Below are 25803 nucleotides of genomic sequence, written 5' to 3'. Positions count from 1 at the left end.
TTCCGGAAAAAGTCTTTCAATACACCAACTTCAAACTAAAAATCAAACAAAATTACTCAGTGAAAATTGTCAACTAGTAATCAGCTCCCCAAGGTGAAGAGCCATCACAATCACTAACAGATAACCGTCAAAAATGAGATATAATTCAAAATCATTCTATTTTTTAAGGGCAGGAAAAACTGTTCAAGGACAACTCTTTTCGATACGATTTATCAAATACTATCAACGAAAACAATCTATTTAATCGGAAATCAGTAATCTAATCGGTTCCCCAAGGAAAAAATGCATGAAGAGTTGAGGTTCACAACATCCGAAAACAGAAAATTACGAACCTAAATAACGACAAAAGAACAACCGCAAAAAGCCTTCGGTTTTAATCAATAAGTGTTCAAAGCAATCACAAACCATCAACTCAATAAAACAGTTGAAAACTTAGAAAAAACCTTACTAAATTCTGATCAGTAGCCTTACAGTTTGTTCAAAATAACGAAACTTTTTGGCTCGCAGTTTCAAGAAATTTGTTAGGAAAAACTAAATTCTTTTTAATTCAGCCATTTAATCCCAGAATTAGATTTTCGAACACAAACTCTGAAAGCATAATATAAACTTTTCCCAAAGTGAGCGATTTCATTCATTTATCGGTTCCAAAATGACACCAACTTCAAACTAAAAATCAAACAAAATTATTCAGTGAAAATTGTCAATCAGTAATCAGTTCCCCATACAAAAGACCAATCATTAAAAAAGTAGTGTTTTACTTCTTTTCAGTAGTAATCAGTAATCAGTTCCCCAAGGTGGAAAGCCAACACAGTCATTGACAAAGTATCGTCAAAAATCGAGTTATTGCAAATTCTTCAGTTGTCTGTTTAATGGAAAATTTGTTTCAACGACACCAATTTCATGCTTAAAACTAAACCTGACAAAACATATTCAGTGAGTCTCGTCAATCAGTTATCAGTTCCCCAAGGTGTCTTTGCGTGATGGGTTCGGAAAAAATGATTTCGCGAGGGTCATAATTGCTCTTCAAAAGACGAAATGTAAGACGACTAAGGTTATCTAAAATAAGCTGAACTATTTCAGGGTGAATAAAATAAAATCCTAATTTTACATATGGTAGAGTTAATTTTAAGCAAGCTATTTTTTTAACTAGGTCAACAAAAAATAATCAGACAAACTATTGTCTAATTCAAATTTTCAAAAAAATATTATTTCATACATATCAAAAAAACGAGGGTGCGGCCGGGATTCGAACTCCAGACCTTAGGACCCAAAATAACTCGCTTCGCCACTGACCAAGCGCGAAGGGCGTGAATTTCCATAAAACAGTACAATTACAGATTTGTTAATGAAGGTGTTTACGGGAAACAAATTCTAGCTCCCGATTAGACGACACTTGATGTTGCAAGTGAAATTAAACCCGGATCAAATACAATCTTAATTTAATAGCTATACTGCCTTAAAATTTATCATTCTCTATATGATTGAAGGAGTAAATTGACCAGTTTATGAAGCCAAACACTACTTAGACACACAGGCGAAGCGTAGCTTTTTTTTTACATCGTTCAAGTTCCCCCTGAAGTTAGAATGAACAACGCTTGCACTTGCTACTACAATGAAAATTGTCTACAGCACAAGCAAAATTCTTTGTGACAATTTAGACGGCAAAAAACATGGGCGAACAAATGAAAAACCAACTATTCATTTTTTTCGGGATTTTTTTTTCTTAATACTGAAAAAACAAGGTCCGGCTACAACTCGAACCCCAGACCTTAGGATACAACGGCAACTGGTTTCCCTCCAGGCCAAGGGGGAAGCCACCTGGAAGATAAAAAGAGATGAGAAGTGAAAAGAAGTCAGCAAGTGATTCAATTGATTTTGTTGAACTAGTTGTTAACTAGAAAAAAGCCCATATTCCAGTTCGATAACGCTTGCTAATCGCAAGCGTAAGCATTATTCACATCGTGGACTCTGAACACAGAATGATGGGTTACTTATCACCAGCAATCACTTCCATTAAAGGAAAAAACACCACTGTCAGATGATTAAATCTTACAAGAGACACCACATAGAAAAACGTTTGAGAGAGTACATATCAACACACCGAATTGGTCAAAACATGGATCGTGATTATTGTCAAACAGTTACAGCATTTTCATATTACCTAGTTTTCTAGAATACGCCTCCAATAGAAATAGTTGCAATATAATGTTCATAAACCGTGCTTTAAATCAGATTCGCCTTCAAGTATATCATGAGATCAATATTTTTGAGTGTCATCGTTTTCATCAAATCTCAAATATCCAAATCTTCAGAACATAGATCAGATTCGCCTTCTAGTATATCATGGGTTCAATTTGATTCTTTGTGCTCATCTTTTCATCACACTAAATAATTTGTTTTGTTATAAAAATTGAAAGTTATCGAAAGCAACTAACTTCTTTTCCAGAGCGTCGCATGAGATGCTGTCGAAGAATGACTTGGACTTGTCGTAGAATTTGGCCGCCTCTGTCTTCTGTGACTCATCTCCCACCTCTCCCTCCTCCAGATCTGCCAAGTTATGCACCTGTGCTTCAGATTCGGCTTAAAACAAATCAAACTGAAGAAAAAAACTCAACTTCAAATGTAAAATATGAAATTAAGAAAGATAGTGAACTTTATCCAGAAATGAACAAAATTCAGTTAAATTAATGTGCTTTCAACATAATTTCCGGGTTTTAAACGTTTCAATTGTTATTGACTTCTGCGTATGGTGACAAAAAATTGTCCATTCTACTAGTAAATTACACTTTAGAAGCTAAGAAAATACAAAATTTACTAGTAGAATGGACAATTTTTCATGTTACCAGACACAGAAGTCAATAAAAACTGAAACTTCAAAACCTTGAACATGAAAATACAACCGACAATGGAATTGAAATTTAAGACATCTGAATTATAATGTATACTTCATCTCTTAATCAGCTAACTGTGCCGGCAGCCTTATCTTTTGAATCAGATAACATTGACATATATTTTTGTTGAAGAGCTCTTCTGAATTCTGAACTTGTTTCAAGGCATCAATGTTGAACTTCGTCAACTAACCTTCCTCTTGGACATTCAGGCCTGCAAACTCTTTCACCAGCTGGCTTTTGTCGAATTTCCTGTTGGCATCATCAATGTCAAAATCTTCGTCTATCTTCAGATCACCTGTTCCCGTAGTATCGTCTCTGTTCCTTGGTCCCATTCTGCGGTTCATACCTCCTTGATTCCAGCGATAGTTATTCTGCAGAAAGTAAAAAGTATTATATCATTAGTTTATTTCGTGATCATCTAACTGGAGCAACAGCTACGAATTATCACAGGAGACTCATGACAAAACTGCTTTGAAATGAGATATCTTGAAGGGTACCTGATAGTTGTTGTAGTTGTTGCGATTTTGTTGTCCCATTGGTCTATTGTTAACTCTGTCCCCTGAGTTCAACGACGAGGCTCCCGTATTATTGTTTCTATTGAACCCGTTATTTCCGTAAGAGTTATTGTAAGGGTTTCCAGCTGGGTTATAAGTGTATGATCTAGGGGCGTATTCGTTGTTGTAACCCCTGTTGAACTGCTGACGGTTGGTAACTGCAGAATAACTTGAAAACACACTATTACTTCAATTGAATTTTTTTAAGTTCACGGTGAATTAAATTATGGCTGAATATAACATCAAACTAACAAACCTTCGGTTGTTATCGCCTCGGTCGTTCCTATAACCGCCTCCTCCTCCTCCTCCTCGCATATTCGGCCTCTGATTATTCCCGCGGCTTTGATTATGATCTGTGTTAGAATTCATTGATCTACCTTGATCTGCGAGTGTGTCTGGCGAAATATGCTGTGAATCACTAGACTGTGTCGCATCTCTGAATAGCTGGGGCGATGGAACTGAACATTTTACAGAAGCTATGATCATTTTTTTTTCAACAATCTAAATCCATGCTTCCCAAATTAAGTGAAACTTGTTTGTCATTTTATTTCAGTTAAAATAGAATTAGGAGCATTATGACAAAGTTTTACGCGTTTTGAGAATAGTTCGCATAAATATCCTCACCTGAAGGGGGATGGGATTTCGCTTGTGACATTGCTGGCATTGCGAACGGTGGAAAAGACGGGGTTGGTGATGTTGCGTCTGGCGTCATGGATGTTACTGACGAGCTGGGTACCGTTCCCTGCTGTGGTCTGCCACTAGCAGGAGGTCCAGATTGAACGATAGCTGGATCAGCGAAAGGAGGTACAACAGGTCCTTCACACACGGATATATCTTTTATGTCTGTACCCCGAAAAATAATATACTGGAAGACATCATCTTTAGGCCCAATGACTTTATCTGCTCGACGTCCTTCAGTTCCGAACGATCTAACTATAAGTAAAAAAAACTATTGACATCTTTGTTTTAAGAATCTAATTGAATAGCAGAACAACAAACCGTTTTTTAGAGTGACAGTTGTCGCTTGTGTGTCTATCTCGTGAAGAAAACCTTCGTATCGAATTTCTGCCTTTGAAATCAAGTTCATCCGACTACCGATGTATGGAACTGAGTTGGCCATCGTCATCTGAAAAAAGTTATTAACATTTTTTTGGAGAATATTGATAAAGGCGTGAGATTTGGAGACCCAATAGGACTTAAGAAACGAATTCTCATCCACCTCTGGTCATACATGACAACGAACTACAATGAGATTGTCAGCAGCACTTGGAGAATATGACAATCATCTCAGACAAACGATAAGGGAGCAAACTATGTGCCAATGGGGCACGAATGCTCATTACAACTACTACTACTATATCTGGTTTTGCAACAACATTAGAAAAATGTTTCATATAAGATGTTTGGTACGGTACTGCCCCTCTTGTGAATCACACTCAAAAAGCTTGCTTAGAAAAGTGGTCCCGCTAAACTACGTGAAATCAAGATAAACGTGTCTCTAAATGCACATACTGTCTTGCTTGAGAATTTCGATAGGAAATATCAAAGTTCATCGGGAACTTTTCATCCGTATCAGAAGGTCGACAGTATCATAGTAATCGAAGTTGCAGTCAGAAGTCCCTTCATCACATTATCCAGTCAAAAACCTAGGAAAAGTCTATATATGGATGAGTAAGACTCGTTTTAATTTGTTTTCAAATCAGCATTACTCCAAAATTTAGAGCTGTCCGCATTTACGAGACCACCATTCAGTTGTTTCCAAACACTTCTTCCACAAAAAGCTGAATCGGTCTGAATTAATTTCGCATCCTTTGCATATTGCTATCCCTTGGCATAATAATCAATTGAATTTCCATGTACTCGAACGAAGTTTCAAATTCTAGTTTCGTTTTACAGAACCTGAATATCTAAGTCATGCTGTCAGGGCAACCCGAAATATTTCGACCAATCGTTTACGTTAAAAAGGGCTCATCATTTTAGTTTTTGAGCAATTCATCTCTTCTTATGCTGCCGATGATAATGATTTAATCGTCTAAATGAAAAAAGTTACAAAAAATTCAAGCAGTTTCAATTTCGGCATGTTGTTTTTCATCTGGAGATGGAATTTGAATTCAAACTCAGGCTACATAAATGCTTCAGATCTTTCGTTATGAATTTTGATTGCTAAAATCTATTTTATCGAGCAGATAATAATCAAACGGCCCAATAATGATATCTTGAAAATTATATCATGATATCAAGATATTTTCTTAAAAATTCCCAGAAATATCTCTCGAAAATTTGTCTTAGAAAATTCAAATTAAAATTCAAGTTGGAGAGAAAAAAACGAACGTGCGATAAGAGATAGAAGAATCTATTTAACGTTGTCATAATGTAATGAAAATTGACTTGGTGAACAAATCGACAATTATGAACAGATTTGTTATTCATATTTCACAGCGTAACATGACGCATTTAGCCGTAATAACAGGTAAAACAATTATAAAACTCGGTGTTTTGAAAGGGGGGAAGTGGAAAAGAGCCGATTTCTGAAATAGGATAGCAAAAAAGCTAATGTTTCAATATAAAATTTTCTATTTAAGATGTTTACTGAAAATTTTGAGTCCGCTGTTCAATGGCCAATTGGGATGATTCAGTAGGACTAAGAACCAATGTTCTTCTTGTAGCGTTTACCACATTTAGGCAAACTTACTGTTCCAAATAATTTCTTTTAGATGAAAAACAAACTATTTTATGTTAGATAGATTGTTTATGGATATGAGACTTCATAACATAGGCAAAAGCAGATATCTTAAAAAACATTCTGAGTTTACTGCAGCAGCACTATGCTTTGAAAAAAAGGTGTCTTTTTCGTCCAAAATTAGAAGAAAATTAGAAGGAAATACTTGTTATCGGTTGTGTTTTTTAATAACGAAAAAAATTGTTTGTATCATTCGCCCGGAAGTACATATCGACGGAAAATAAAGCTAGGTTCTAAAACGACTGGCAAAGCGTCTAAACACAGCTCTACGTGCTTTACATCGTCTCTGCCAAAGCCAGTTCTTTTGGTGGTCTTTCTAACATCGGGTCGACAAAAACGTTACTGTTTCCGGCGTCGATCAGAACGCTCTAATTAACTGAATTACTTTCAAAAATAGTGAGCTCATGGCTGGGTCTCAGTATCCCCAGACCACGAGGTCACTCCTTTAAACAGGGCTACTACTTATTTATTATTGTAAACATTCGCCCGGAAGTACATATCGACGGAAAATAAAGCTAAGCTATAAAACGACTGGCCAGCGTCTAAACAAAGCTGAACATGCTTTTCACCGTCTCTACCAAAGCCAGTTATTTTGGTGATCTTTTCAACATCGGTTCGACAAAAACGTTACTGTTCTCCGGCTTCGACCAGAACGCTCAAATTAACTTACTTACATGCAAAAGTAGTGAGCTCATGGCTGGGACTCAGTATCCCCAGACCACGAGGTCACTCCTAAAAACAGGACTATTACTATTTCTTATATTACTATTGTTTTTGTTCAGTAGACAAAAATCATCATCTCCATCGAAGATGGATCAACCCTTTCCCTCAACTCCTAGCTTCTCATCGTCAGAAAATGAATCCAGATGTTGATTAAATTCAATTAAGGACATAACCAGGAAGCTAAAAAGTCGTATAAACTGGTTCAAGTTCAAGTCCCAGAACCCCTCCGGATTCCTGAATCCGGGGAAATAACCCCCTTATTTCCTCTCTCCTCTCCGGAAGGCTGGTTTCCACCCTTCACCGTTAGTGTGAATGGCCTTGCAACGATTGTAGCGACGCAATCATTGCAACTCGGAGCGGTCTCTGCTAATACTCTGGCGTATTCTTCTATCTCTTTTCGTCGTTTCTCTCACAAGTATCGTCGTTGTTGTTTCCGCAACTTCTATCGTTGTTCTGTTTTATTTTGGATTTCTTCCAAAATGCCCGTTCTTGACGTTTCTCAGAAAATCTGACGTCATCATTTGAAATTTTAAAAATTTAAAAGAACAGAATCTTCTAGCCTTCACGATTCGTCTAATTGTCTGAATAACGCTGTTAATCCTCTAAAACTGCCAATTCTCCAGGCTACCGGCCATTCCTCCGAAACTGCCTTTTTGTCAATTCTGGTTGAATGTCACATACTTCCCGGACAGCCAGGTCAATATCCCCATTGAATCTCGTAGTCTTCGTAAGAATATTACAGTTCCATTGAACAAAAATTACAAAATGCACGAAATCACTTTTATCGACGTCATATCGACTCACTGCAGAATATAAATGGCATCATACCACATCACTATAGCCTTCCAAATTCTTGCATTAATCTGCACTTTCGAGGATATGATTTAAGATACAATATTTTTTCTGACATCCAATGTCAATGCCCTGAATTAAAACGTTTTCTCCTAGGTGTTACGAGGTGTTAGTTTACAGGACAGTCCTGCCAACCAACAAGCTAAAATTATCCTACTATGCTTCTTCCCTTCGGAAGTTTTACTTGTTATTAGTCCTGAATATATAAATTAAGGAACTCTGTGGTTAGAAAGAACAATGAAAAATGAAAATAATCTCCCTCTTCAAGAGATAACCCAAGCCTTTCATGTCACCACAAAGTGATCAATCGCCCTAGTTGATTAAAAACAATCATGCAGGCTGGAATATTTAAATATACTCTTCACTCAATCCTTTCTAAATAAATAGTAAGTGTCTCTAAAGCCACTAACTAAAATCAAAATGCAAATTTATAAATGCAACAAATTCTTTTATTGTTCAAAACTCAACTAAATGTTTTCTTTCAGTTTCAATGACAACTTGTGTCTCATTTGAGTTTTTCGTCACAATTAAAACAATTCTGAGTTTAAACTTCTTCTCTTTCATCACTTCTTTGTTTCCTCTTTTTTCGTCGTTTAGAAGTTCCAAAACTTCTAAACTCTTCTAATTTCGTTTCTTTTTGCATCTTGTTATTCGACCATTCTGTCAAATTTCCATCTCTTCCTCCCGCGACATTGACTCTGCACTTTCAGTTTCTGTGTCTTGCAACACATCGGTAGCTATTCTCTCGCTGTTGGAAGCAATCCTCCAACCTTCTGCTCTTCTACTCTTTGTTTACAACAAGGTAGGGAACAACGTTAGATTCTCTGTTCCTGCAGAAGCTGTTGTGGAGACACGACGTCAGGTTTCTCTCCAAATCTTCCTTCAACATCTCTTCTTTCTCCCTTCCGTTACTTTCACTCGTCCTGGAAAATCTCTTCATTCCTTTGGTCACTGCAATCCGATGAGTTACAAATGCTCGCTTGAAACCTCCTGCCCCAATGTCCAGTTGATACGCACGGTACAATCTTGGCATATTCGTACAGCCATGCAGTCATGTTGGCTCTAAGCAATGGCATCAGACGTCTCCTGGCCCATATCTATTTCACTTCCATCGGAATGTTCAAGATTTTGCACATTGTCTCAAAAAGATCTAAGTCCTTTAGACAATCCAATTTCTGCAACTGTTCTCTCGTCGGTGCCCCCTGTCTATTGTTTTCTCTCGCATGAGCCTCCAGCCATCGTATCGCCATCGTATCGCCATCGTATCGCCATAACTCCCACTATCACTATCGTTATGGGCCGTGATGAGTCTGGTAAACCCATGGAGAGCAGGTCTCTACAGTCCCAGATCAACACTAGATTACTACGCCCGGGTACCACCATGTTTGCAACAAACATTGGCAGGGAAACTCATCAAGTGTTGACATGATGCTCCTCCAATTACGCTTTCCCGAAGCTTCCAGTAGTGGTTCCACTTCCATCATCACTCGGTGGACTTCATCATTTTCATTTACTGCATTGTAATTCGTGACGGTTGATCCTTTCTGCTTCTGTCGCTCAAAGTCACTGAAGTTCCCACTGGCGTATCCCATGAACTTCTTTCCCAGTATCGACTCTAACTCTTCTTTAGTTCTCTCCGGAACCGCTGAGAATATTTTACACATTAACTCGTAAGACTTTTCTGACTTTCTCGCTAGTCTTACGCATTTTGGCACCGAGAAGGCTTGATCCACGATAGTTCTCGCACTTTTCACATCCACAGCTACGAAATGCACTGGGTATCTGCTCTTACACAATGGAGCTAATGTCGATCCCACCAAATATCACGCTCCCGACGGTCTGCGATAAGTCCCACTGTGTCTGATGTTCATTTCCGCCTCGATTGCTTCCCTCCACCTTCCTATGTGTTTTGCTCAGTCTGCAAAACTCCTGGGAACACTTCTACACTGATGGCCGTGACCATCTCATGCTTTTGTTCTTGATTCAATAGAAAGAAAGAACCAAACATGCTGTAGAATCCTAGTGCAGTCACCTGATTCACTTCGGTTCCTCAATGGCAATTCGCAATTAGTTCCGTTTGTGTCTTCGTCTTCATCACAATGTTCCCAAACAAAATCGGCAACTGCTTGTGTTGTTTCTCCAAGGTCTTCACGCAATCCAGACCTCCACAGACATGATTTTCCAGTCCACAAACTTCTGCTAGACAACTACCAGGTTTCACCCAGACCTCTGGTCCCCAGCCAGGCAACTCTACTTTGTCTTCTCCGTTGCTCCTAGAGGCTGTTGTAATCACGTTATAGATGATATTAAAATCACGCAGATTACAGTCTGAGTTCAGATCCCTCTGTACGTCTTGTGTTGCACGTAATATCGAACCAGCACTGGGGCTCGGACACCATAATGGTTTCATCAGTTCCCACACTACCATCAAACTCGTTCTCAGCAGTTCATCTGAGAATCCCGGTTGTCTACCCGGTTGTCCGATTTGCGCACTGAAGGTGCAGTCACCTTTTCCTCCAAGACTAGTCCCAGCTTGGAGTGCTGATTAGCAGCGATTCTTATCGTTGCAATTCTAGACGTCCAGACTCTTAGCAACACTGCTTGCTCGTAATCAAAGAAGCACTCGCGTATATCATCATTTAGGAAAGGGTTGTACGCCATCCCTATGATTCTGGACACGTAACTGTAGGACTTCTTCCTGATTGGTCCACAGTATTCACTAGATTTCGGCAGTGCTCCCATGGATTCCTTAATGAGCCTCAGCTCTTTGTTTGGAATCTCCTTATTTCGTCTATCTTCCTCATGGGTTCTAGTTCCTTGGGTTCCTTCATGTTCACTCGCATTGGTTTGCTTTGATGCATATCCAGCAGTGTTAGCAAGAGCAAGGCTAGAGCAAGAGCAGTGCTGCCATGGACTCCTTAGTGAGCCTCAGCTCTTTGTTTGAGAATCTCCTTATTTCGTCTATCTTCCTCATGGGTTCTAGTTCCACGGGTTCCTTCATGTTCACTCGCATTGGTTCGCTTTGATGCATATCCAGCAGTGTTAGCAAGAGCAAGGCTCTCGCTCGTTCATCGTCTTCCTTTAGCATCTAAACACAGGTGTTCAATGCTGACACTGACATCTGTTCTATCATGAATCGAAGGAAACAGAAAGCGTCTCTCCGCTTCGGGCACGCTATTGCTGCTCCTTCTTGGGTCATCAGATCTCTCACACTCGTCATTAAGAATACCTTTTTCCTTTGATCTTTTCCTTTCTTCTGAATCATATTCCCCACAAGTCAGTCCGATCATGCACCAGGAGAACCTCAGTTGTAACTCAGTTCTCAGGTAAGGCACTGCTATCAGAGCGTGTATCTTCGGCGTGGTTCTCATCTCTTCTTCGAAAAAACGTAACACTACCGCTATCCATGGAAGGCTCACCAACTGCTCTATCGTTTCTGTATGCATCTCAGAAGATACTAGAGTCCCGTATGCTTTCTGCTTCAAGTTGGTGCCTTGCATCATTGTTTCCAAATAACCTTCCATGGCACTTTGGTCTTCCAGAGCCATCAAGTGTCTTCTGGCCGAATTTTTGTATTCCGTCTTCTGGTGGTTCGGTCTGCTGGTTCGGTCGTCTCCGACGCATCCGCGCCGTTCTCAAAATCACTGAGGAAATTGAAGTCCAGGCTGGATACTCCTCCTGTCGACGCCTTATCGTCCTCTTTCTCGGCCTGATCGGGTTCCTGTTGCATAGGTTCTTCCGATTGACGGCTTCCTCCCTGCCCATCATCTCCTTCTGGTTTCTCTTTCGAATTTGAGGGCCATTGTTCTTCACTTCTGGTCCCTTCCGGAAATTTCGGTATGAATAAGTTACCAGCTGACAGATCTTCTTCCTCTCCATAGATTATTTTGACCTCTTCATATCCGAAGGGTGCTAGCAAAGCTCTCGTCTGTAGAGTTCCTCCCACCGTTAACTCCGGCTTCACACTCGTCAAGACCAGGGAAGACTCTGGTAATTCAGCTCTGACTCTCATTCTTATAGGCGCTAGATCCAGATTCGCCCACTCCTTGTCAAATTCTCAGGCTTCGGAGTCGCTGCGTTGCTTATCCGCCTTCTTGTTGCTTGATCCGTGTAAACAAATTGCGTATGCTGCAACATTGCGGCATTCCTGTTCAAAAAAAAAAAACAAATCCATCGTTTCCGAGAATTTCGCCACTCTCCTTTCATTTGTCTCAAATGCTCTCAACCTAGGAGTTTGGACTACGGAGACTGCTTCGAGCAACATCCTTCTTATCAGAGGGAATTCAGGGATTTCCTCAGACAACTTCTTGTAATCACCCCAACCTTTCGTCTCTTCTCTCACCTTGTGGTACGCCACGGTGAGTCGAGGAATTCTCGTGATCTCGCCATTTGTTTTGTCATAGTGCCTTAGGTTCCAGAGCTTCGGTAACACCTCAATGTGCCCTCTCTCTACTTCTCCCATGCGATCACGGAAGTGATCATCAAAGTTGACGACCGTCATCTCTGGCTCCGATATCTTGGCAAACAACAGATCTTCGCTCATGATTTCCCGCAAAACGTGCTGCTCACACCAATTCTGCGCACTTCCGTCCACTGCTGATATGAGTTTCAGAAGCAGCACCGACCTCCTGTATGCTTCCACCTTAACATCAGGGAACGCAAACGTGACTGCTGGTCCGTATATGACTGTCACGAACTCCGTGGCTCCTCTGATCTACGCTAAGGGATCGGTCCTCATAGCTAAGCTCAGATCAGTTAACAGGGGCATGCCCCCAGCATTTTGTCGCACGTCCTCCTCCCTCTGGATTGTTTTATTCTCTCCTGCTCAAAGCGATTCTGCTGCAGGAGATACTGGATAAGAGTATGTCTCAAATCTCTTATCTTATTCCCGGAATCCGTGGCTCGCTTCACGTCGAATTTCCTCACATTCTCTCTCATCTGCTCTGGGTAGCGCGTCAAATTCATCAGCCCTCCCAAGTTTCCATGCGTTATTGCAATCAACGTTAGAAGTCCATCTAATCGCAAGTTTTGAATTCCTTCGGTGAGCAGTACAACCGGTCCTTTCACAAAGTTTTCTGCTCCAAACGTCACAAACAAGGCTAGTAGTTCAACGATCGATACTTCCGCTACTGCTTGGAGGAATTTCTTAATTAAATATCGGGAGAAATTTGGGTAAATTTTCGCCCAGAAGGACGCGTTCCATCCGGCTCCTAGCCCTTCCAACATGCTATCAATCCGGTCAAAGCCTTCTTCCCCTTTCACTTTCTGGGTCCAGAAAGCCTCCAGGGTAACTTGGCGCACTCTGTTGACAAATTTCGGCTGATTTCTCTTCAGCATTTTCGGCCAGGATCACTTCCTTCACTAAATAGGCATGAATCATCACGGGGCCTTGCTCGAAAGCATCCGCTTCGAATGCTGCTATTCGAGGGGTTAAGTGCAGCCACTGGTTAGCCTCTAGTTTCGTCCTCAAAACCATCGCTTCCAAGTGAGCTCTGGTCTCTTTGGAGTTTTTTCTCCTCTCTCCTTCCTCTCTTACTTCCATTCCTTGGAACCATAAATCGTTTGACATCGCTACAATTACTCGATGGTCATCGTCAATCCCTGGCTTTGATTTAAGTTGTCGACTGAAGTTGGACAGTTCCAACCCCAGTACTTCGTCCAATACTAGCATGTGTAGTGACTGGTCCTTGAATCCTCTCATCGCATTCGAGATATCTGACCACGCCGCAGGTAACTCATCCCTGAGTGGCCTCAGATTCTCCATCTCTATCTCGCGATTTGGGGCAGATGTGATCACATCATATTTCCCTTCCGAGAGCAAAGCCACAATCGCATACACGAACTTCAGTCCATATGGGAGATGTGCATATCCCGGAGGCAGTGCAAACACGGCTCTCGGTGTTATTTTAGTGAAGGCACCCTCTTTCAGGGTATCCTCTACTTCACCCATTGACTCGAGGATATCTTTTATAGCTGGCCATTCAGCGGTTTTGGCTGTCGTAGGCTCTCTGAGTCTGCTCAGGAAACCCCTGCTGTGTAGATGGTCATTGATACCACCAGCGAACACAATTGTGATTGGGTTCATATCTGTCAGCCTTTGCGCTCCGATCGCCATCGACACGTATTGTGTTAGGCCCAGGTCGACCGCTGCCAACATTATCACATCAGGCCAAAACAGAGACTTGGAGGTATTTACGAAGTCTGAATTCGCGACTATCATGATCTTGGCCTTCCTCATTTCTACCTTGTCATATGCAGCAAAGATGGTCTCATCTTTCTTTATCGCCTTCAACCCACCGTATCTCTGAACCTCACCTTCTTGATTCACTTGTTTCGGATACGCTCTTTCTTTCACATGGAATGGAGGTGCTTTCACCTGCCTGAACATCTTCACATATTGTCCAATTGGCGCCCTCGTGGTCAGGAATCTTCCAGGCCTCTCTTCTCGATTCCCTTCGTCGTGGTTCAGTTTCACGTCTTGTAACGGTCTTACATTCACTGGAACCATTGTATTGTTCGAGGGCAGTCCATCTAGGTCGGCAAACCTCAAGGCAATTGTAGAGCTGAAGTTTATGCCAGCAGCTGTTAACCAGTCCACGCCTGTTTTTGAGTACAGTCCGTTGACGGACAATCTCGCTACGTTCAACATCCTCATGGCATCTGCTGCAAAGCTAACCGTCTGAAGATTCAGTTTCATCAGATCATCCTTATATATGTGCCAGGTAGAAGGTATGGGCCTCGACCACATCAGAGAGCTCCTGTTTGGGCGTCGCTCCTCTCGACTGGTGCTCGTCGTCTCTGATCTCGTATCCGATCTAGCGGTTTTAGTCGTTTCCGCTGTCGGGTTGACTAGGATTGATGGTTCCTCTCAAGGGCGCTTCCCCCAATCGATCTTGTACGTCCGTTCTTTACCCGGGTTCACTAGAGCTTTGCAGCCTGTAGATAGTCACGGCTGGGACCGTTCCCAGACGTGTTTCTAAGTTAGGAGGCACAAAGGTTAAAATTGCTGGTTTATTCGATGTCTCTTCCTTCTTCAGCACTCCCGTGTCAAAGAGTTCTACTTCCATTTCATCTAGTCGCTCTTGGAAGACTCTGTTCAACCAGGCTTGTCCCTCAATGCTGTCAAAGTGGATGCCGTCAGTAGTCAGTCTGGCCTGATCCATAGCTCTCAGCTCATGCTCAAAATCCATAAGGATCATCCGTCCAGCATTCCGACTCGCAAGATTCCTCAGGATGTTGTTCCACCTGATTGCTCCTTCAATATGTCTCCTACCTGCTAATGTCAACATCTTCGTGCTCATTGGTACAGTGCAAAATGTCAGTACCGCGCAGTTGAACTTCTGCCAGAGAGTAGTAAATAGGCACACCATCATCGATTCCCATAGTGCCTCTTCCTCATCTGAGCTTCTCGAGATGTTATTTGTCCCTACTAGGATCATTTTGTGAGGGATTCTCCCTGGGTTCATCAGCTCTACCATCCGAAATATTTGGGCTATTGTTGCGCCTCCAAACGCCATCACCGTGGTGATCCAGGAAGTCCTCAAATTTTGGAGCACTCTTACCAAGCTGTCCCCCAGTATCAGATGTCATGTCCCAAGTGGCGGTTGCTGCTGGTTTACTGCTGGGTTCCAAGTCGCTCGATTGAAGCAGACTCTCGGATCTGTATGCGGAACTCCTGTGAAGCTATACTTCAACTGATTGTTCTTTTGCACGTCAATCACTCGGGACACTTTCTTCGCCGGTATCTCTCGTATTTTCCTGTCTGGGACCCTAGAGCTCTTTGTTGATGATGTTGCATTGCTAACTCCCTCTCTGGTCATCACGTCTTGGAAGAGTTGTACTCTGCCTGTGTCATCGATTTCCCATAGGGTGTAGTCACCCGGGAACCTGGCGCATTCCTGTTGGCAACCAGTCGTCCTGCTGTCTCTATCAGCTTCCTCACCGTTTGCTCTACGACCGGATCACCTAAGGTGTCACTCGGATCCGGATTGTCACTCGACCAGTTGTAGCCGGGAGTCGCGTTTCTGTCGTCTGATTCATTTCTTGAGGCGTCAAGAGTTCCATCGGGGACTGCCCACGAGGAATATCCCTTGTAGGTATCGCTTTTTCTACGGCTGTCGTTAACAACAGACGCTCCGATTGCTGCTTGTATTCTCGCCTCAAGCGCTCTATTTCTTCGCCCTGCTTCTTGTTACAGTCTTCAAACAATTTCTTCAACATATCCCCATCTTCTTCTATACTGAGCATGGTCTTGGTCATCTCGTCCAGCTCCCTTCTTGTCTTCTCTAGTTCTTCTGTCGTCCCATTGAGATCTTGCATAGTCTCGTTCGTTTGAACCTCCTCTTCAACTCTCGCCCTCTTTGGTGGCACAGCTGCTCTCAGTAGTGAACTAGACGAGGCAGCCTCGCTGTTCATCACCTGATGCATCCTCCTCAGTCCAGGCTTAGGTTTGCTTCCCATTCCAGGCTCGTTCGCCAAGTCACTCCCTGAGAGAGCCCCGTTTCTTCACCTCATCACTCTCATGTTCGGGCGGTCTAGTACTCCTCTTTCTCCATATGCTGCTATCAATAAGACTTCCGTGGGGCGGTCCCCACGGTTATCATGCCCCAAGATGTTTATCAAGGTGGTCAGCAACATGACTACCTCTGGGTCCTCCAGAGTGAAGTCTCGATCCATTAGCCTCCGATAGATCGCATCTACCATCGGTCCTACATATACCTCTGCCAGGTCCATCAATTCATCCAAGTTGAAATTATCCATCTTCTTGCAGGTTTGATTTTAGTATCGGTTCGATGATTTGAAATTAAGTAAGAGATCAAATGATCAATCAGGATCTAGAAAAAAGGTCACGAATATCACATTTGTCAATTTTACACTAGTTTTGTATAAAAAGATATTTAAAACAGTCATAAAAAAAGATTTTGATCCTAAAATTTATTAAAATCAATCAGTTTCGAAAATTTTGGAATTCGATCTAAGATTGGCAGTTAGATTGGCAAATTTCGGATCTATTCCTAAGATCGTCATTCAGTTGTTCATGGTCACTAACTTCTTCTTACCCTTATGTCTTAATAACATAACACATAACATAACATAACACACGTATCACACACTACACATTTTTTTGCCTGACATCCTCTTGCATGCCACCTGAACTCAGCCTATACTTAAGTAATATTTCTTATCCAAGTATACTTGTATATTAGTATCAGAGAAGATTACGTGTATCAGCGCGTACAGTTCCTGTGGATGCAGTCGTCCTCTGTTCGGATCGTACGCTGGAAGCGAAAGCTCCTTCACTTCCCTTTCCACGAGGTTGTCTCTCAATCTCGACAGAGACAAGACTAGGTTTTCCGGGCCGCTTCTCCGTTGCCCTCGTCACCAAGAAGCATAAGTACTTTCCCGGTATCTGCGACGCCGCTGGAGGCAAGCCTGCTACGCCCCCTATTCCTGGTCTTTGCTTCCAAAGGAATTCTATGTTTTTAAATTCTCTCTTAAAATCTGCTGCTAACGCTGACTTAAAACTCATGTCTGCTGTGATTGCTATCGCACATGTTCTATTTGTGAGTATGAAATCGCTGTCTGTTAGTATTATGCTACTTGAATGTTCATATGTAAGTTAAAATTTGACTCAACTACCCTCCCTATGTCCGGTTTCTTAGGGTCCTCGCCTGTTTCCGCTTCTAAATCTCCTGTCTCTCTTGCTATTCCTAATTTTTTTATTAATAAATCTTCAGTGTGGGTAAGTCCTACCCCCACTCCCCGGACAAAAGTTTCCATCGACGTCCCCGTTGATCTCATACCGGATATCAAGTCGAGATTGGAAGCCGGAATGAGTAGTAGCCCTTCCTGGGCAGCCCAGGAAGGATCTTCTCGTTCGGTGTTTCTGTATTGCATTCTTTCACGATCTACATCTTGAATCGTGACACTGATCTCCTTTGGGTCCGACGTCATTTCGTTCAACCACTCCAAGACACGCAGAGTCGTCAAATCTTTTTCGTAGGATTGCTGTCGCTCGTCGTCGAATTCTACCTCGGGTTTCGACCGGTCCTCGATCCATTCCTCGTCGTGATCATCGACTATGTCAATGTCCTGTGACACAGTTATGTCTTCTAGACCTACTAATTCTTCCACTATCTTCTTTAGATCTACCCTGTCCACTACAAAGTCGTCGCCGTAAGGGTTATATTTCTTCTTGGATCTTTGTCCTGTCATTCTCTCGAGTCTGTATCGTGAACGGAAGATCCGGTTCCAAGTTCTTGGGAACCTCCCTTTGATCAGGGTCTTGCCAGTCCTCCTCTGCGTAGGGTAAGGTTTCTTCATCCGCTTCAATCACCTCGTTTGGATCCAGGTCCAGTAGTGGACTTGTTCCTTCCTCTACGACTTCATTCCCATCGTTCTTTTCCCTTGTGCCCTTCTCGATGACCTCACAGGCAGGGTCCATCATCAAGTAATCCCCCTCTTCCATGTCTGCAGGTATACACCAATCTTCTGTCGATGGGTTGGGTGGCTTAATGTTTTCGTAATGAGCGGTTCGGCCAGTACTCAGTCTATAAAACGTCCCTCCTGGTGGACCTCCGTAATCAAGAACGGTTCCCTCCACTTTTTAGGAGCTTTTTTGTTCCTTTCGGTGGTTTGACGTTCTGAAATACCCATACGCAGTCCCCTACCAAAAAAGCTTTTGCACCAGCTGCTTTTTGTCAAATCTTTTCCTCTGCCTTGCCTCTACCTGCTGAGTAATTCGTCTACATAAGTAGTTTAACTCCTGTTGACGTCTTATTACATCCCTTACATAGACCTGTGGTGACGTCTTCTTACCCTCATACTGTGGGTAGAAGAAAGTCAAGGGCAAAAGATTCTCGTGTCCGGTTAGCATCATGTGTGGACTAACTCCGGTGGTGGAATGTTGCGTGCTATTGTAAGCTCCCATCACCTGTGGAATATATCTGTCCCAATCGGTCATGTACCTGGAACAATATACCCTCAACATCGACACTAACGTTTTATTTTGCCTTCCACAAAGCCATTCGTCTGGGGATGGTATGTCGTGGAGTGGGCCTGAGCCACCTGCGAATGTCGCATTAGCTCTTTTGTAGTTCTCCCACGAAAGCTGTTCCGATTGAAACGTCATCGGACAACTATGTCTTGCTATCCACGTGTTGATTAGGTGATCGCAAGTCTATTCTGCTGAGGCAGTTATGCAGGGCAGGGCCTCTGCATACTTCGTGAAGTGATATATCATGACTAAGACTTGATTATAACCACTATCTGTCATGCATATCTTTTGGTGATCAATCTGTACCACCTCGTTAAATTTAGATGACTCGATCGACTGCAAAGGAAATCGCAACTTCCTTGGATCAATGACCTGTTGGCATGACAAGCATGCTGTTACCCACTTCTCACATGCCTTTTTCATTCCAGGCCACTCAAAGCGTTTCAGAATCCTCTGGTATACTTTGTCGATTCGCTGATGGCCCATCTGATTATCTGACCTGAACAAAAGTTCTGTTTGATCGCATTGTATTTGTACAGGACTTTGTCCTCTTCTCTTCTCTTGCAAGCCACAATCCCATCCTTGTTCAGATATAACCTTCCCTCTTTCTGCATAAAGTACTGTCACAGAATGTGGTAACTGTCTTCCTCGAGATCTCCTTTGTCCGGAGCACCATTTTCAATCCACCTTTTCAGGTTGCTTGCCATGCGGTCATTTCTTTGTGCTCTAAGTAGTTCCGAGAGTCTGTATCTCGCCTCCAAGTACGTCTTCATGACCCTCATCTGACTATTCAGCTCATTAGGCTGATGCGTATCTTCTTCCATCTTAACGCACCAAATCTTTGCCAATGGCTGTGTTTCCTGTTCGAATGGCTGAAGATCAGTCCTGACTACCTCTTTTTGTGGCAACAGACTTATCGAACGTTTCGATACCGCTGTTGTTTCCAGCTCATCCGCTGCGTTATCACAGACTCTTTCACCTGGTATGAGGTAGCGATCACTGTCAGGGTCTTGATATAATCCCTGTCCAGATTCCTTGCTCGAGTCTCCACTAGCAGTGCGTGGATCGCTAGCTCTGACAGTTCCGATCGCGAGCTCGAGTTCCTGTCTGAGTAGGTGTCAATTCCTGAGTTCCGGGAGTTGTCATCCATTGAAGAGTCTGCAATAGAGCACGTCCCCTCCTCCAGATCAGTTCTGTGCCTTCTTCTCATCCCTTTGAACTCCCCGGACAAAACTTTATTCTCCAGGTCCTGTTTCTCATCAGGAATTCATCTACATCAGACTCCCCGGATAAAATTCCTTGTCCCGGGTGTTGATCTTGAAATCGCCAGTTCTTCTCACCGTCCGTCTCCCAGGACAAACAATTTTGTACTAGGTTTCGTTCAACCTTCTCACCTTCTTTATCCTGGTCCACAAAGGTAACGGTTTTCTTTTGCGTATCGTTTCCCTGCTCTTTCTGACCGTATGAAGTACTGGTTAAAACCTCGTGGGGTATTGAGGATACTAGTTGCTGAACTATTGTCCTACAATCCCTCTCGTTTTCTTTGTGTTGTCGTCTGGATGGCATAATATTCACCTTCTCACTGACTGTGAGTGATGCCAGTGCTGCTGCCCACTCGGGACCATCTCTGGTCACTTCTCTCTCCAACAATCCACCCAGAATCCTCATCACTTGCGGTGTGACCTGCGCCGTTTTATCCAATAATGAGAGGCTGTTAATGTTCATGCGAGAGTTCCTGCTGGACCAGGTTCGAGCGGAGCAACAGGTCCAATGGCACCGGGTCCTTCTGGGATAGAATCTTTATCTCGGCTGCTTTCTCTACAGATAACTCAGGATTTGCTGGGATTGGATGCCCAGACTTATCCAACGATCTCGTCAAGGGAAGTGCTTCATAAATTTCTTTATCCAGAATCGAGAATCCTTCCTTGATTTCTACCTGATTGGCTTGCTTCTGTTCCAACCTTCCTTAGAACTCGTTTTTCTTGCTGAGACTATCAGCATTCTGGCGTTTGTCACGCATCCTGTGCTCGATTATCATGTGATAGCCATCTAATCTCTCTATCCATCTTCCAATATAACTCTGATCCATCGAGTATGTCTTCAACCAGGATAACGCCCTGTTGTCCACGCCTAGCTTAAAGGGAGCGCTCCCCAAGTATGCGCGGTACTTTTCCACAAATGTAACTCTGCAAACATTTCTGCCTTTGGTGCACCATATTTCATCTCAGTGTCACTTAACACCTTACTGCCATATGCAATACTACCATTCCATTCCTGCTCCTGATGCAGTAATTCCGAGATGGCTACTACTGATGTGTCTGTGTCAAAAACATACATGCCCTTTTCGGTAGGCATGCCTAGCACTGGCGCTTCGCCCAGTTCCCGCTTTATGTTCTCAAAGGACGTTTGAGCTTCATCGCTTCATTAGAACTTCTTTCCTTTGTTGCGCATCAGCTTCTGCATCTAATGCACCTTGTCTGAATATCTTTTTATGAACTCACGGTAATAATTGGCAAACCCTAGGAAGCTCATGAGCTGGGTGTCCGTTCTGGGAGCCTTCCATGTCAACACAGCTTCTAGTGTTTCCGGGTCCGGCTTCACATCATGCCTGTCCATCATTCTTCCTAGATACTTGATCGAATCCCTCAGTTTCTCGCATTTCGATGGTTTGAATTTTAAACCTGCTCTCTTCATGCAATCACAGACCTCATCAAGCCGATCAATATGGTCTTCCAGGGTTGGTGTTGCTATGACCACGTCATCCATGTAGCACATCATAAGATTCCCGTACTTCTTCGTCACTCTGGTCAAAGAATGAGCCATCAGTCTTTGAAAAGTGGCTGTTGCGTTGCACAAGCCGAAGGGCATCCTCTTCCACTGGTACAATCCCAACTCGCATGCGAATCCGGTCTTTTCTCTATCCTTTTTACGCAAAGGGACCTGCCAGAAGGCAGAACCCAAGTCCAATGTGGTGAAGAACTTGGCATCACCAAGTTTAGAGAGGCTCTCGTCTATCCGCGGTATCGGGTACGCATCTTTTATCGTTACCGCGTTTAAGTAGCGAAAGTCGCAGCAAAACCTAAACTGCCCCTTTTTTTCTTCGCCATCACTACCCCGCAAACGAATGGCGATTTCGAGGGTTCTATCATGTAATCGAGCAACATTCCTATTTCCGCTTGGCACGCCTGCAATTTATGTGGCTTCATTCGTCTTGCGCCTTCCCTATGGGGAATGGCGCCTTCCTCAAGTTCGATTTCGTATTCGGCTAAGTTACAGCAACTGATATCCGCCTTATGTTTTGAATATACATTCGCGTTCCGATTCAAAACCGCCCGCAATAATTCAAAATCTCCCTCACCTATTTTCCCTTTTAAGTGTTCTATTTCTGGCAAAACCGGTTTGTCAGTTTCTATTTCATTTGACGAGGGGCGTTCCGGGAAATCCGAGCAGCTCGAAAAACCGTCGTCCGTCTCGGACTTTAGTGAAAACAGTTTATGAATAGATTTTAACTCATTAATCCTTTTTTAAAATTTTATCTTTATTGGCATGATAAGGACAGTCTTTCACACTATATCTCTTCAAGTTTTGTGTCTCTTCATAGTCGGTCCTCATCGGCAAAGCGTAACCAAGTTTCTTTCCACGCTGGATTGAAACCGTGGTGTCCAGTGTGTTCAATAACACACTGACACAAAGTCCGTTTTGAGTTACCGAGAAGCTCCGGCCTGAAATCACTGAACTTTGACTATTTGGATTCGGAACCAAACAAACCTGTTTACTATCACTTAACGAATTTAAATTTCTCATTAGGAAAATTGCTACTACCGCTTGTCCCCGTTGTAGTTTTACCTTTCTGTCTAAAAAGATTGGGTCCTTGTTTTGATCTGTTATTATTCTATTAATTGGTTTCTTAACATACTTTCGGTCCGGGTTCCTAATCCTTATTAAGCCGTTGTTCAAGTCAATCATCACGTCGAAATTCCTGACGAAGTCTCTACCCAAGATGAATTGGTCGGAGTCATCCAGATTCTCTACTACCAGGAAGCTCATCCAAAGATCCCGTCCTCCCATGTGGAGGACCGTTTTTGGTGTTTTTCGGGCTACGTAAATCGCTCCTCGATTAGCCGCGGCCAGTCGGAGATTCGTCGGAGTTAGATCTTCCCTCGTGAAGTCCATTATTTCCCAAATTTGATCGGCATCACGCTCACTACCGCTCCTGTGTCCAGAAGCCCCTTGTCTCCAATTTTCTTTCCGTTGGCGTCGAGCAGATTTGCAGTCACATCTGCTTCGTATCCAATGTGAACCGCGTCTTGCTCCATCATGGCGTCATAGCCTATCCTACGGACTTTGACTTCTTCTTCACCCAAATAGATCTGTCCTATTTGGTCACTGTCTGTTGTCACATATGTCCTAGTCTAGATGCTAATCCCATCCACGTTCAGCATCAATTGATATGGTATATAGACTTCCACGTACCGCCCCTGAAGTTTCTTTATTCGAGGGCCACCCGTTGTTAGTGGTGCTCGCACAGCTCTTGATTCAGTGCGTAGCTCCACCTGCCTCCGATGATCTGCATATGTGTCCAAATGCATCAATGTGAACTCTGATGGTTTAATCAGAATTCTGATTAGCTGGTGTCCCGCTACCGAGATTATCGAGTGTATTTTGCTTCCTTGTAGCACCATACCGAACGTCTGCACGGAGATCACATTTAGTTGCATGCTCAAACTATTTGGTGCTTTCGTTTCTTCGACCTCTGATGCCTCGAAGGCGTTTAGTTTTTCCTGTAATTTCTCATTTTCCAATTCGAGCTTCACCTTTTGTTCGATCTCATTCGTCACCAATTCCTGCTGGCCTCTATTTAGAGCATCACGCGGCTACCCTATAATCAATCTTGAAGTCATCCGCCGCAGTCACCGGTTCCGGTTCACATGTCTCTTCCGTTACCGCCTGCATCTTCTTCGTTGCCAGCTCTTGCGGTTTTTCTTTTCTGCGCGCCTCCGCTTCACTCAATAGGCGAGCCGTGCTGGCTTTCATACCCGATAAAGCTTCCTCATGCCTTGGATGCTTGATGTTTGCTACAGCATCCCAGAATTGCGGACAATCCGTTTTAAAATGACCTTCCAAGTTGCAAAAGAAACACCTCGGGCCGAATTTCGCAATTACTCCTCTCATGAAATCTTCATGGTCGACTTCTGACGCATCTTCGTCCTCCAGGCTAAAGCCTATTGCTTTCATGCCCTTTTTGTAAGTTGGGCATGCTGACAAATGATGGTCCGTCGAACTGCAATTTGCACAAGAGCACCTCTTGTCCATATCGTCCCTTGGTTTATACCAGTTGTCCCTTGGTTTGCTGGTCCGTTGTTAAAATTGCCATAATTGTTTTAGTAATATCCAGATCTCGATTGAATGAAGCTTCAGCAGAAGATATTCTTTTGACTTGAGTCTCAACTCCTCTGGTGTTGGCGCATTGGTGAGAGTGGTGTGTAATGTGTCGCTAACATTGTTCGAAGGTCATCATTGTTCACACCATCGATGAATGTTGAGGCTACTGCCAGGTTCATCCTTCTGTTTGACTCATCTGGTTGGCTACGCCTTCTCAGCATCTCCAGATCGTCTAGAAACTTGTCTATCGTCTCATCTTCACGTTGCCTCCGTTTCTCGAAGCGCATCATTGCTTGGTGTCCCTGCACCCCTGAGTCAAAATGATGCACCCCTGAGCCAAAACGATGGCCAAAAAGCAGTACCCATTGGTACTGATTTTTGGCCATTACGCAGTTTAGGGCTGTCCCTTCCAAGTTAGTGGTAAGCGCACTGCATTCTTGCTTTTCTAATAAGTCCTCTTCCTAAAAATGCAGTTTCATCACTTCTATCCAGGTATAAATACAGCCATCAGATTCTTCTTTGTAGCATCTTGGTTTCTTAAAAACCCTTCTGGACTTTTAGCTACGTTCATTGGTTTTAGATAACCTCGTAAGGAATGTCTCCAAAGACCTGTTCAGAGGTTCAAAGGCTGTGGCGATTGATGTAGCCTCTCTTGAAAGCCCTGCCTGAGTATCATTGCCCCCTGATAAGGGTTCTGCACTTGGATCTTCCCTTCCGTTCGATTCACTTGGATTGTTTTTCCTTGACTCGCATGACTCATCCCTGGGCTTGCATGACTCCTGTTCCTGGAATCACCTCTCCCAGTCGCATGTGTGCCTTGCGTCGGTCGTTTGTTTGAGGTCTGTCTGTTGCCAGTTGAACTTCCTCTGATGTTTGGGCCCCATGTTCTATTATCCCCTGTTGCATAGCCTGCTGAACTGCCCCTACCTCTAGTGGATCCATATGTCCTTCTCCTATTTTGTTGGTCATTGAAGTTGACCCTCAGCTCCCTGCTGGGTCCTATCGAGTTCGGTTCCCGATATTTTGATCCACTCCTGCTGCCTAGTAGCCTGTCCAACCTATCCATGATAGCCTGAGTTCGCCTTTCCATCATCGCTTCTATCTTTGTGTCAAGAGTCCCAAGAGTCTGCTCTTGTTGAATTCTCAACTTCTCCATGTCGTCTCTCAATCGTGACTCTCTCTGTTCCGCTTCCCTTGTCACTTGCGACAAATTCTTCGCCAAGTGTTCATCCGTTCTTTCCTTCAAGCGTTTTTCGCTTCTACCAACTTCTTGTTTATTGCGATTTATTTCTTCCCGCAGATTTTCCCTCTCTACGGGGACTGCTCTTTCTAGTTCACTCATTCTTATGGAAACCTGTTCATTCTGTTCTCCTTTGCTGCCCACTATGTTGGTCAAGGCTTCTTCAATTGCTACTCCGTTGTCCGTTAGTGGCGTAACAAATGGCGATGTCACGCTGTCGATCCCAGGTTTCTGGTACTGGTCGAGATTCGGACTTTGATTCTCTGCCTCGACGTATTCTCATTATCCACCTCTGGATCCGCCGGTGCGTTGCTTAGCCCTGTGTTTCTATTCTCCCCAGTTCGCATTTCCGAATTCGTCATACTCACAAAGTCTCCTGACTGGCCTGATATGTTTGTGGTTTTGCTTATAGTCCTCACTACACC

At 43.2% G+C, this 25803-nt stretch overlaps 1 protein-coding gene across 2 annotated transcripts in view; it reads right to left on the bottom strand.

Moving 5' to 3' along the window:
• The window catches only part of LOC134851621 (GTP-binding protein 4-like), a 501193-nt gene that overhangs the window by 63949 nt on the left and 411441 nt on the right, over nucleotides 1–25803 (bottom strand). The window contains exons 2-7 of one of the 2 annotated variants that reach the window (XM_063867779.1): nucleotides 4445–4573; nucleotides 4070–4378; nucleotides 3702–3903; nucleotides 3389–3626; nucleotides 3082–3262; nucleotides 2436–2580 (exon numbers count right to left, since the gene is read on the bottom strand). In XM_063867779.1, coding sequence (XP_063723849.1) covers nucleotides 2436–2580; nucleotides 3082–3262; nucleotides 3389–3626; nucleotides 3702–3903; nucleotides 4070–4378; nucleotides 4445–4571 — 1202 coding nt within the window. In that variant the 5' untranslated portion in view covers nucleotides 4572–4573. The remainder of the gene's footprint in view (nucleotides 1–2435; nucleotides 2581–3081; nucleotides 3263–3388; nucleotides 3627–3701; nucleotides 3904–4069; nucleotides 4379–4444; nucleotides 4574–25803) is intronic. The other variant, XM_063867780.1, reaches the window with a different exon arrangement.

The sequence above is a fragment of the Symsagittifera roscoffensis genome, chromosome 7 (genome assembly GCF_963678635.1).
Source record: "Symsagittifera roscoffensis chromosome 7, txSymRosc1.1, whole genome shotgun sequence".
NCBI lineage: Eukaryota > Metazoa > Xenacoelomorpha > Acoela > Convolutidae > Symsagittifera > Symsagittifera roscoffensis.
Note: the sequence above shows the minus strand (reverse complement) of the source record. Positions and strands in the feature narration are given on the sequence as shown.